Below are 10,615 nucleotides of genomic sequence, written 5' to 3' on the forward strand. Positions count from 1 at the left end.
AATCATTGAAACCACTTGTCCATAGTACAGGTAAGTAACGCAAATGAAAAGCTTGATAACACAGCTGTTCAACAGATGTCAGCGGTGCTTTCACAGACAGTGGGTAGAATATCAGTTGACAACCAGGAGAATGTTGTTGTACCAGGATAGACAGTGTTTTAACCAGTTTCTTTTTTATGATAATACAACAATCAATGGTGGAAGGTATGTCCCATGCTACCTGCACCAGCATCCAAGTATGACACCATTTGGACTGTCATCATGTGATATAAAACAACTGCAGGATGACTACGAAAACAGTACAGAGTCAAAACGTTTGATTAAGCATTATATTGCAAAGTGAACAAACTTGTGTCAGCTCAGGCAGAAGAGACTGAAGAAGTAATCATTCCAGTGGGAGGCTTCCTTATCATGGTTCACCTAACAACAATTGGTCAGTGTCAAAGAAAAATCTTTGGTTTCAGATGCCGATGGCAAAAAGGTCAAAGGCTAACATAACATATTTCGTCATTATAGTTCCGTATCCAACCCCCCCAGCTTAAATGTAAAACACATGCGCAGTCAATCTCCCATGAAACCTAAGAAAACACAGAGTCTGTTCACAGTTATGACTGGCAGTCCTGTAATTATTCAGGCCTGGCGTGTTGTAATAGGCTACCCTGTAAACTATAATTTTAGAAAGATTTCTGCCTTCGGTGGATACCTCCACGCACGCCCAGGAGACATAGTCAGTGATTTGGCCAGTCGCTGACCTCTCCCCACCGACAGCAAAAGTTTTCAGGTGTATCTGTTTTTGCTGGCTTCTCCGTTCTCGACAAGAGCTCACGAAAGTCTTTTAGACTGAAGTTACCTGTATGCTTTGCTTAAAATCTGCACCACGCAGTTTGTAATCTGCGCAACAAAAATATCTGCATGCTGAGCTGAATAAATCAACTTCTCTTTCTACACGGTGCGACCACAACTTCCTTTCTACACTGCAATCTCCTGTGGTGTAAGTAAAATAAACTTTCTGTATAACCAAGACGCGTTAAACTTCCTGACTCCTCTCGCTTACCCACCTGTCCGACTACCTACCCCACCCGCGTCCAGCCGGTTGTGCCGACCCAGGCTCGCAGGTCAAGGGTACACCAGTCCTCGGACGCAATAGTCAGCATTTCACTGCTTCAGGACTTGAAGATTGTTGAAGAGAAAGTATTATTTTCAGAAAACATTGCCACCAACATAATAAAAGGAAAATTGTAAAACAGTGTTATCAGAGTGCACAATATAACATTTGAAGCAATATGGCATATTTTGATAAATGAATTCATTATGTAGTTGTCCAGTTCAAGCAAAGGATTACATTATGATGCTGTTGACCAACTTCCCAGCAGCATAGCTGTTACATTCAGAAACAAAGACTGCGAAGTGGGAAGGAATGTGGTAAAAGAACTATTACATCTTTCAACAATTGTCACTTCACTTCAAGAATTTGTGGAAGAACACTCCCATTGAGGTATGTTCAGGTACTAGATGAACTATTTGGAAACTGTCAATGTTCTTTTGTGCTTTATCTTGGCTGAAAGTGAAGGAAACTGGCATGAGCATTTACGCGCTTTTCAAGAAATGCTACCACAGACAGCTGTGCATGATCATACCAAATACATGAGGTGGGGTCCAGTATATATCTTGAATGCACGAAGGATTTAGCGAATTCTCCTACAGTGTACACTGAGTTTGTGGAAAGAGGCAACAAAGTAGCTAGACAAAGATAAGAGCTGAACAACAGTGAAAGGTCACCTAACCAAGATGGTAAATCAAATATTTGGGATCAATACAACCACATCTTTTGATCATAATGAAAGACAAAGGACATTACCAAAAAGAGATGACAATGATGTCAAGTTGCTAAAAGAGCAATTTGAGAGGTTCCACTTGTTTCAAGGTTTCCAGTGATGAGCTGTTATGTATTTTGATAGGAGACATTGTGCCATAAGGCATTCTGAATGCACGTGACAAAGGAAGAAATCGTGAACACCATTATCCAGAAACACCTTACTGCAAGCATCCAAGCATTTCTTGAATAAGTCCAGAGTAGGTGTCTGCACCACATCTAGAGGGAGTCTATTCCAGGTCTTGGGGGCTCGGACAGTAAAGAAATTTTTCTTATGTCCAGCCTAAAACGGTCTTGTAGAAGTCTATGACCGTTGGTCCTTGTTTTTCCTCGGGGCGCTCTGGTGAACAGACATTCTCCCAGATCCTGATGAACACCCCTTGTGTACTTATAGGTAACCATAAGGTCCCCCCTGAGCCTGTGCTGTTCCAGACTGAAGAGTCCTATGGTTCTCAGCCTCTCTTCATAGGGCCTATTCTTTTGCCCTCTGATCATGCGTGTGGCTCTTCTCTGGACTCTCTCAAGCTTCTTGACATCCTTCTTACAGAGCCCAGAATGGGATGCAGTACTCCAGCTGTGGCCTCACAAAGGCCGAGTACAGAGGGAGGATGACACCCTGAGATTTACTTGAGAAGCATCGGTGGAGGCAAGCCAGGGCTTTGTTTGTTTAACCAGCTGTGGCGACATCGCATTGGTGGCTCATGTTCATCTTGTGGTCAATCATGACCCCCAAGTCTCTTTCAGAAGTGGTGCTAGCAAGCTGAGCCTATAAATATGCCATGGGTTCCCCCCCTCTCCCCCCGAGGTGGGAGTACCTTATATTTATCGGTATTGAACGTCATCAGGTTTGTATCCGCCCACTTACTAAGCTTATCCAAGTCAGCCTGGATCACTAGCCTGTCCTCAGGTGTAGACACTATGCCCCAAAGTTGCGTGTCATCAGCAAACTTAGCCAGTGAGCTTCTGGCACCAATGTCCACATGGTTGATAAAGATGTTGAAGAGAACTGGTCCAAGGACAGAGTCTTAGGGGATGCCACTGGCTACGGAGCGCCATGACTCACTGTCATCAACCGCTACTATAATTCAATATAACTGAAACAAGTAGGTTAGCATAAGTGAACATTTTCAGTACTGTAGGCCTATGTCGCAAGGCACTAACTAAGGTGCCTGCTCTTTTAAGGGAAGAAACTGCCTAGAGACAGGGCCCTAGCAGTTAGGCAGGAACCCCACAGGTGCAGGTTACTGTGGCAGCAGGCTAATGAGGGAATTAGCCTGCATTTGCAGCTGGTCAGCTGACCAGAAGAGGCACTCTGAGCACATATAAACCCAGGGCTGGGACTACAGGGTTAGTTCTCTGTCAGCAGCCAAAGGAGAAGGAGCTCTCATACAGGAAGCTAACTGGAGATGCTTGACTGCCTGTTCTGGTAGGACTAAGGGGCTCCAGGAGCTCACCAGGTACCCTGGCCTACAAGGCACTTAGTGCTAGGGGGAGGTTTGACTCTTTTAAAGGCACAGAGCATACCCTGAACTGCTTGTATTATGTTATTGTCCAGGGGCTCATATTTTTGGTTGCTGTTTATAAACTGGGAGACTGGGCTGAGTCTACTGGGGAAGGAGGAGGCCTTACTGGGGGCCCACTAGTGTGGAGAGCCCAGTGCCAGTGTGGGTGTGGAGACAAAGGGGCTGCAGAGAGTCTGGTGGTGACAGGAGGCTGAGCTATAGCAAGGACCCAGAGAGGCAATGTTTAAATACCATCTACAAGGCTTTGGGGATGGTAAAGGGGTGGCTTTGGAGCCATGCATCTAGCCCATAAGGTTAAGGGTGTCTTGTGAGGCATTCATTTTGAGCAGGACCCAAAAAGGGGCCCAAGAACCCACAGGTTTCAGCGGGGTCTATCAGGACCGTGTCCAAACACAAACTTGAGGGCAGCCTCCCTATATTATAATAAGCAGCAAGATGTGGTGGGCAAGGAAAAGGGTGCCTGTTGGGCAAGATTGGCACGGTCACAGAGCCCTATGGGCGTCACAGCCATTCCTGGAGACCACATCCCATGACAGCCTGCTATTAAATATTTAGTGATTAGAATTTATGAGGTTTCAGTATTAGAGTACTGTTTACTAGGTTTTTTAATCACATTAAGTTGATACATACATGCTAATATGTCGGCGATTTTTGGGCTCCAATACAGTTACCACAATGGAAATGTTACAATTGATCTTGCTTCTTACAAAGTTGGTTTCAACACTAGAATTAATTTTCTAACCCTAGCAGGGGCTGAAATATTGACCAAAATGTGAATACATGGCAGCCAACTTAGATTCCAATATGGCAGCTACACACATTACACACCAGATTGGCAGAGTTTTCTGACAGAGGTAGACCACCTTTACCTGAAACACACTGCTGCTGCTTATGGCAATGAGTTGCCTATGACAACAAAATCTAGAGACTTTATTGGTCAATTTATACCCTATTTTTGGAAAGGTGAATTTAGAAAAAAAAAACATGTGACCGAACATACTATATCCTTCTTTTCTAAAGAGAGATGGCAGCTTGGCTGTAAGGTTATGAACACATCCATACCTTTTCATTTATATAAGAATTTACCCAACTTGTCTAAAATGAAAAATGTTTGTGTCCAAAACAAAATCACTGGAAAACCACTCACTGGAATAAAAAGTTTCTCTTATTCTAGTAGTCTGATTCCCTCATGTAGGTTTTACATTGAACAACTTTCATGGACACATTCTGACCGTACATTATTAATCTTAATCAAGTTAGTAAATTGAATCTTTTAGTTCCCAATCTCAGGGTAGTTTCAGAAGTGATCAACAGTTTAGAATGTAAGGTCCCCAGTATTTCCAGAGTTCAGGCTAAAACTAGCTTGTCTTTTATAAATATAATTTTAAGATTATACAGGATGGCTTATCTATCCCAAAACAAAATACCCCAGCTAACTTTGCATTTTTCACAACATCCTCAGGATAGGGATGTGAAAGGTTAAACAAGGCTTTAACCAATAAGCCCAGTGATAATCGGTTAGTTTACTGGTTATCATTCCTTGTGGGATGAGGTGGAGTCCAGCAGGGAAGGGAAGCTATGTGGTGCCCCAGCAGGAACCACAAAGGCAGAGCAGGCAGGAGGGAGAGAAAAAAGCCAAGAGGAACTAGCACCCACAGCTTATGAGGTTGAAGAAGAAAACAGTAGGCAGTCTAACGACTCATCATTTAAGCAATTAGCTAGTCATTCACAGGTGTTTCCTCCCTCTCAGCCAGGGGCTTCATTTAACCTGTGTTGCTTGCCAGGGCTTCCTCCCACCTCTGTCAAAGGACCTGAGGAAGAGCTCCCAGCAGCCACTGTATGAGCTACTGTTATCAGTTAACCAATAAAATTAGAGCCAAATGGATAATTTTTTAAATGATATTTACATCCCTACCTCAGGACAGAATTTTCAAAGGTGTTTCTTTAAAATGTTATAAAGATATATTATTTCAGAAAGCTTTTGTTTTTGAAAGCTACTGTTGTTTACTTTGGTTTCTCAATAGACTTAGCAGCCTCAGGAACTTGACTACTTTTGTACAACTTTATCAGACCTCATTTGTGTTTCCTTATTTTTGCCAGCGCTCTTGCTTTGAAAAAATAAGCTACTCTCTTAAACAGCTGTATTTATTACTTCACAAATAAATCAACATGCAATCCAGCTGACATTAAATCTCCTTGTCTAATTACTTTGAGGTCAACATTTATTTCTCTCTCTTGTTTTTGTTAGCTTTACTACTGTGATAAAAAAAAAATTCCCTAAGACTTAACTGTCTTTTACTTTATAACACCATAAGCCTCCACAGAAATCACAAAAATGTCCCAATGAGTTGTAGACATCTTCCAGTTTTTGGTGTTATCCTTGATAACACTTTCTTCTAAGAGAAACATATATGGGATTTAGTATAACTTTCTACTTCCGTGTGCTATTCAATGTATTTTAATACTTAGATATGTTTAAAGTATGTTAACTGTTTGTTACTGTTCTGTTCCTTTCCCCCCTTTTTTCTCTTTAAATAAAGTTTTATATAAATTCAGTTACAATAAAATGGTAACCTGTTCAAAGAAACATGAAGAAAATCTAAGAAATGAGAGGTAATAATATTAAAATAAAAAGCATTACAAAACAAAAATTAAGCTGAGAAACTAAGGCAGAGCACAGTAAACAGCTGGAAGCAATAATGAACAAGCATTTATCCATCTTCGTTAACCAAACCGGTGGGGGAAGGAGTCACAGAAAGCCAAGCTAAACATTAAACTCAGGCAGCTGAAATTGACAAATACAGACTTATAGTCAATCAAATCATTCTGATTGTGTACAGCACACTATATTCTACCATTTCAAAATGCAAAAGAATCTACTATAAAGAGAAGCCCAGAGAGAAGACGAAGAGAATGAAACTCTGGGAATTATTAAATAAATATAACAAAAGCAACAACAGACCAACAAACCATGATGAAATTATAGCTGTGAAATACTCTAAAATCAGTTAGGAAAAGTAAACAAAACAAAAAAACCCTTACCTCTGTTTTCTTCCTCTCTGTTGACGAGGTTGATCTTCTTGGGGATGCCTGAAGAGATCCTGAAAAATGGGTTCATACTTCTTAAAAATTACAGCAGAAACTGTAAAGTTTCTCTCTAATCTCTCAGTACGTTCTCTGAATTGTGTGGGTAGATTTGCCATGTCTTCCCATTTCTTCATCTTATTAAAAAACTCAATCAAGCTGAGAACATGAAAAAATAAAAATTAGAATGTGTTTTTAATGGGGGGACCACACAAACTTAGAAGAAAAGTTAATAGTTTAAATGTCATCAACTATTGACAGTAGGTTTAGTTTCGCAACACCACCTAACAACAAGCAGGCACGATACGGCAGTAGTTTGTGGCTAATGAATCAGCACAAACTGTTATCTAAGAAGAGCACTCTGCCATCGTTTGCTGATGTTAATGTAAATTTGTAGCCCGTCACTGGCTATTTTCCATATATGTATCACCAGCTTCAATGGTTCAGATGAGTTTTCATATCAAGCAATCCTGGTTTCTAAGCAAACTCTCTAGTTTAGCAGGAAAGAAAACCAGTACACTTTGACAGTACCCAGCAAAATATAAAACCAGTAACAAAATAAGACAAGTGCATGGTATATCATTCTTACCACGTTTTTAAAAGAAAAGCAATATTATATTTTGCACATTACTTATGGGGTTTTTAGTGCCCCCCCATTCCTTTTAAGCATAATTTGTCTCTTTACAGTTGCATTTACCTGATTTCATTTCCTGCATCTCTCTTTCCAACTTTAAAAATCCAGCTTCCCTTCATTATTTTAAATACCTCTTGTGGTATAAAAGACTAATAGACAGAAAGTGCAAATGTGTACATACCTTCCTGATTTAGATTTTTGTATGTCTGGCTGCTTGTTCATTACAAAGCAAAACTGCAGATGTTGACATAAATCAAGCCAATATCAAGAGAATTGGCTCTTCTTAGTCATATGGACAAGGGGTTTAACAAGGCCTTGTTGGAAAAGGCAATACATATATTTAATAAATAAAATATTGAGATAATGTCCATCCTCCAAAGGATGTAATACTTTTAACACTGTGGCAGAGAAAATCTTCCTCCAATATACTGGTTTTGAAAATAATGGTTGTATGGTACATGGTTGCATGTTAAGTTCAAGAAAATAGTTTTATGTGACTAGGACTACTTAAAATCAAACTCTTGTTTTAATTTGGTTATTGATATCTAATATTTAACTCAAGGTATAAGTATTAGCTTTTGAACAGACAGCTCATATTTCACTCCATCTCAAGAAAAACATATAACTAACAACCTTTTATAGGTCTGTCTGTATTCCTTTGGGTTTAGAAAGGCAAGTTCACGTTTTACTCATCATGAAAAACATGCATCTATAACTATTCTTTATAAGTCCACTTATTCTACTTCTGACTTTGGAAAGGCCAGTCTTGGAGTCTGAGAAGCTTGTATTACATTACACTACTGTTAAAAGCGATTCAAAAATCAAAATTAAATATCCCAATTCAAAATACTAGGAATGCTTCATTATGATAGACTAATTCGTAATAGTGTTAAGCGATGTTACAATGGCACTGACATTTAAATACTTTGTGTCCAAAAGCAGGTATTAAGAGTTAAAATTATTATTATTTTCCTTCATTTTCAATGTCTAGATGCCTTCATTCTCAATGGCTGCAGCTGAAATAAAGGTTTTTTTTATAGTTTACAAGTACAAACACATGGGGGTGGAGGAGGAGGTTACCTCTGTTCTGAGCAGCGCAAGATTCTAGTTAAAGATACATAGTTTCCTTCGACAGTCCCTTTGCTCACTGTTGGGACTGCTTTTCTGCAAGCCACATATAAAGCACATGCCAGCCAATGTAGTTCATTTCCCTGCAAAATTAAACATTAAGTCTCTAAAACATACATTTAGAAGACTTTCATTTACTTTAGCTACAACAAACGTCCAGTACATTTAAAGGGAATGGGTGTTAAGTATTTAAAAGGTCTACTAAATGAACTATATTTCAGCTATACAAAATACAAATATGCAAATTGGGTAACATCAAAATGACTTGAGAACCACTTAACTTTTTTTTTTACACTTTAGATTTAAGCCAAATTTCCAGCATATTCCTATTACAGGCAACCCCTGCTCAATGCGTTTTCAGTCTGCGCTATTTTGCTATATCGCTCATTTAGAATTCATACCCGATTCCACTGAGTGCTCAGACAGTTTTGCTATAGCGCTCAGTGGAATCAGAGTTTCAAAGGCAGGAGGGCAGGGAGAAGTGGTGGCGGTGACAGTCAGTGGGAGGTAAGTGAGTAGCAGTGAGTGGGTGGGCAGGCAGGCATGAGGGCTCAGGGTAGGGTGGCAGAAGCATGGGCCTAGGCTGGCACATGGTACAGGCATGGGTGGGGGGTTGGAGACAAGTGGCTGCAAAAGAGGGGAGGAGCACGGGACCCAAGCTGGTGCCTGGGCTGACAGGGGCCTGCACCCAAGGTTGGGGGCAGGAGTATGGGACGTTTGCTGGTATGTGGAAGCCCGCACCCAGAGTAGGGCAGCAGGAGCACCAGTGCCTGGGATGGAGCAGGCAAGGGGGTGGGGAGAAGTGGTGGCAATAGAGGTGAGTAGCCTTGGGCCCGTACCAGTGCCCAGGGCCAGGGCCGGTGGGGACCTGTGCCCAGAGTGGGGCAGCAGGAGTGCAGGGCCTGCATCCATGCCCAGCGGCAGTCTGGTGCCCAGAGCAGGGCAGCAGTAGTACCAGTGCCCAGGCTGGCATGTACAGCCAGAGGGCAAGCAAGGGGGTGGGAAGAGAGTGAGGGTCAGGTAGGCATGAGCATGGGACCTATGCCAGTGTCCAGGGCCAGAACCAGCAAGGAGGCACGAACATGGGTCTGAGCTGGTATGTGGGGCTGGAGTGCCGGCAGGTGGGCAGGGGAGAGGCGGCAGCGAGGCAGGCAGTAACCAATACATTTCTACTTACATTCATTTATATAGAGAAATAGGTTTCGCTTAGCACAGTTCTGCTTAACGCTGAGTTTTTCTGGAACCAATTAAGAGCGCTAAGCGGGGGTTATCTGTATATTTTTTTTCTAGCACATGCTCATTATAAAGTAGCTGTTTCTAGCCAGCATATAATTCCCTGATCTTCTCTTCTACCCATATTATACAACGGAATGATTGTCTATTTAGATAAACAATACATGTGTGCACAAGCATGCACATGCACACTCACGCACTGAATTCCTTTAACTATACTAAATATTACCACCACAGGCACATTTTTTTCCACCAGAACTGTGCATTTATACTTTAAAGCTGGACTGTCTAGGTTGATTGCAATAAAATCAACAGTTAGAAACTAAGGAATTAAGAAATTCCCACTTGGTCAAGTTTCAAACTTCTACAGTACTTTCTAACTCAGTCACAAAGGTGACAGATCCAAGCCACTACCTAGCTCTGAGAAGAAATCCTAGTGTCTTCTGAAGGAATATAGTTCTGGTGAGTTTGTTATCACCCATAGAAGATGACTACTCCGCTTTAGGGCCATGCCAGGAAATTATGCAGTGTAGAACATCCTGTCAGCTGTGAGGTGTTACCACACAAAATGGATAGGTAACTGGTTCTCTGTTCACATGCAGGTGAAACCAATGAGATCCGCACAATTTCACCTGCCATGCCACACATGCATGGCAAGGTGTAATTACAGGATCATAGTTAGATCCAATCATGCTGGTGTAAGCAGAGCCTGATTCTGGGTTCCCGCTGCACCAGCAAGCAGCCACGTTGGGAGCCCTGGGGGATCCCAGAGGCTGGGACCAGGTACAGCCAGGACAGAGACCCCACAGCAGATGGCGCTCGGGGTCTGGGCTGTGCATCCTGGCTGGAATTTAGGCTGCCTGAAAGAAGCTGAGGGCCCAGGTCTGGCTTTGTCACCCCTGCAAGGGCTGCTCTTCTCATCCCCCAGCTGCCCTTGGGGAGGGGGGCGATCCTGGTCCCACACGTAGTTATACCCGCCACGAAACCCTTCCGCCGGCACGAGGCGCGCCCGAGGGGGACACGCGGCCCTCTCCGCGCTCCTGTGACGGGACCAAGGGCAGGGCCACGGGGCGCCACCGCCCCTCAGGCCCGAGGGGAGGGGAGGGGACGGGCCCCCGAACCCTCCCCTCCCCCTCAGAC

General features: G+C 42.5%; 1 protein-coding gene across 1 annotated transcript in view; it reads right to left on the reverse strand.

Annotated features, from left to right (window-relative positions):
- Positions 1 to 8,340, reverse strand: part of RBL2 (RB transcriptional corepressor like 2) — a gene marked incomplete at its 5' end in the record, with an annotated part of 45,550 nt that extends 37,210 nt beyond the window's left edge. The window contains 2 exons of the mRNA XM_019535726.1: positions 6,439 to 6,639; positions 8,195 to 8,340. Of these exons, the coding sequence (XP_019391271.1) occupies positions 6,439 to 6,639; positions 8,195 to 8,340 (347 nt within the window). The remainder of the gene's footprint in view (positions 1 to 6,438; positions 6,640 to 8,194) is intronic.
- Between the last annotated feature and the right edge of the window lie 2,275 nt (positions 8,341 to 10,615).

Source organism: Crocodylus porosus, unplaced genomic scaffold (genome assembly GCF_001723895.1).
Source record: "Crocodylus porosus isolate Cpor-Errol unplaced genomic scaffold, CroPor_comp1, whole genome shotgun sequence".
NCBI classification, from domain to species: domain Eukaryota; kingdom Metazoa; phylum Chordata; order Crocodylia; family Crocodylidae; genus Crocodylus; species Crocodylus porosus.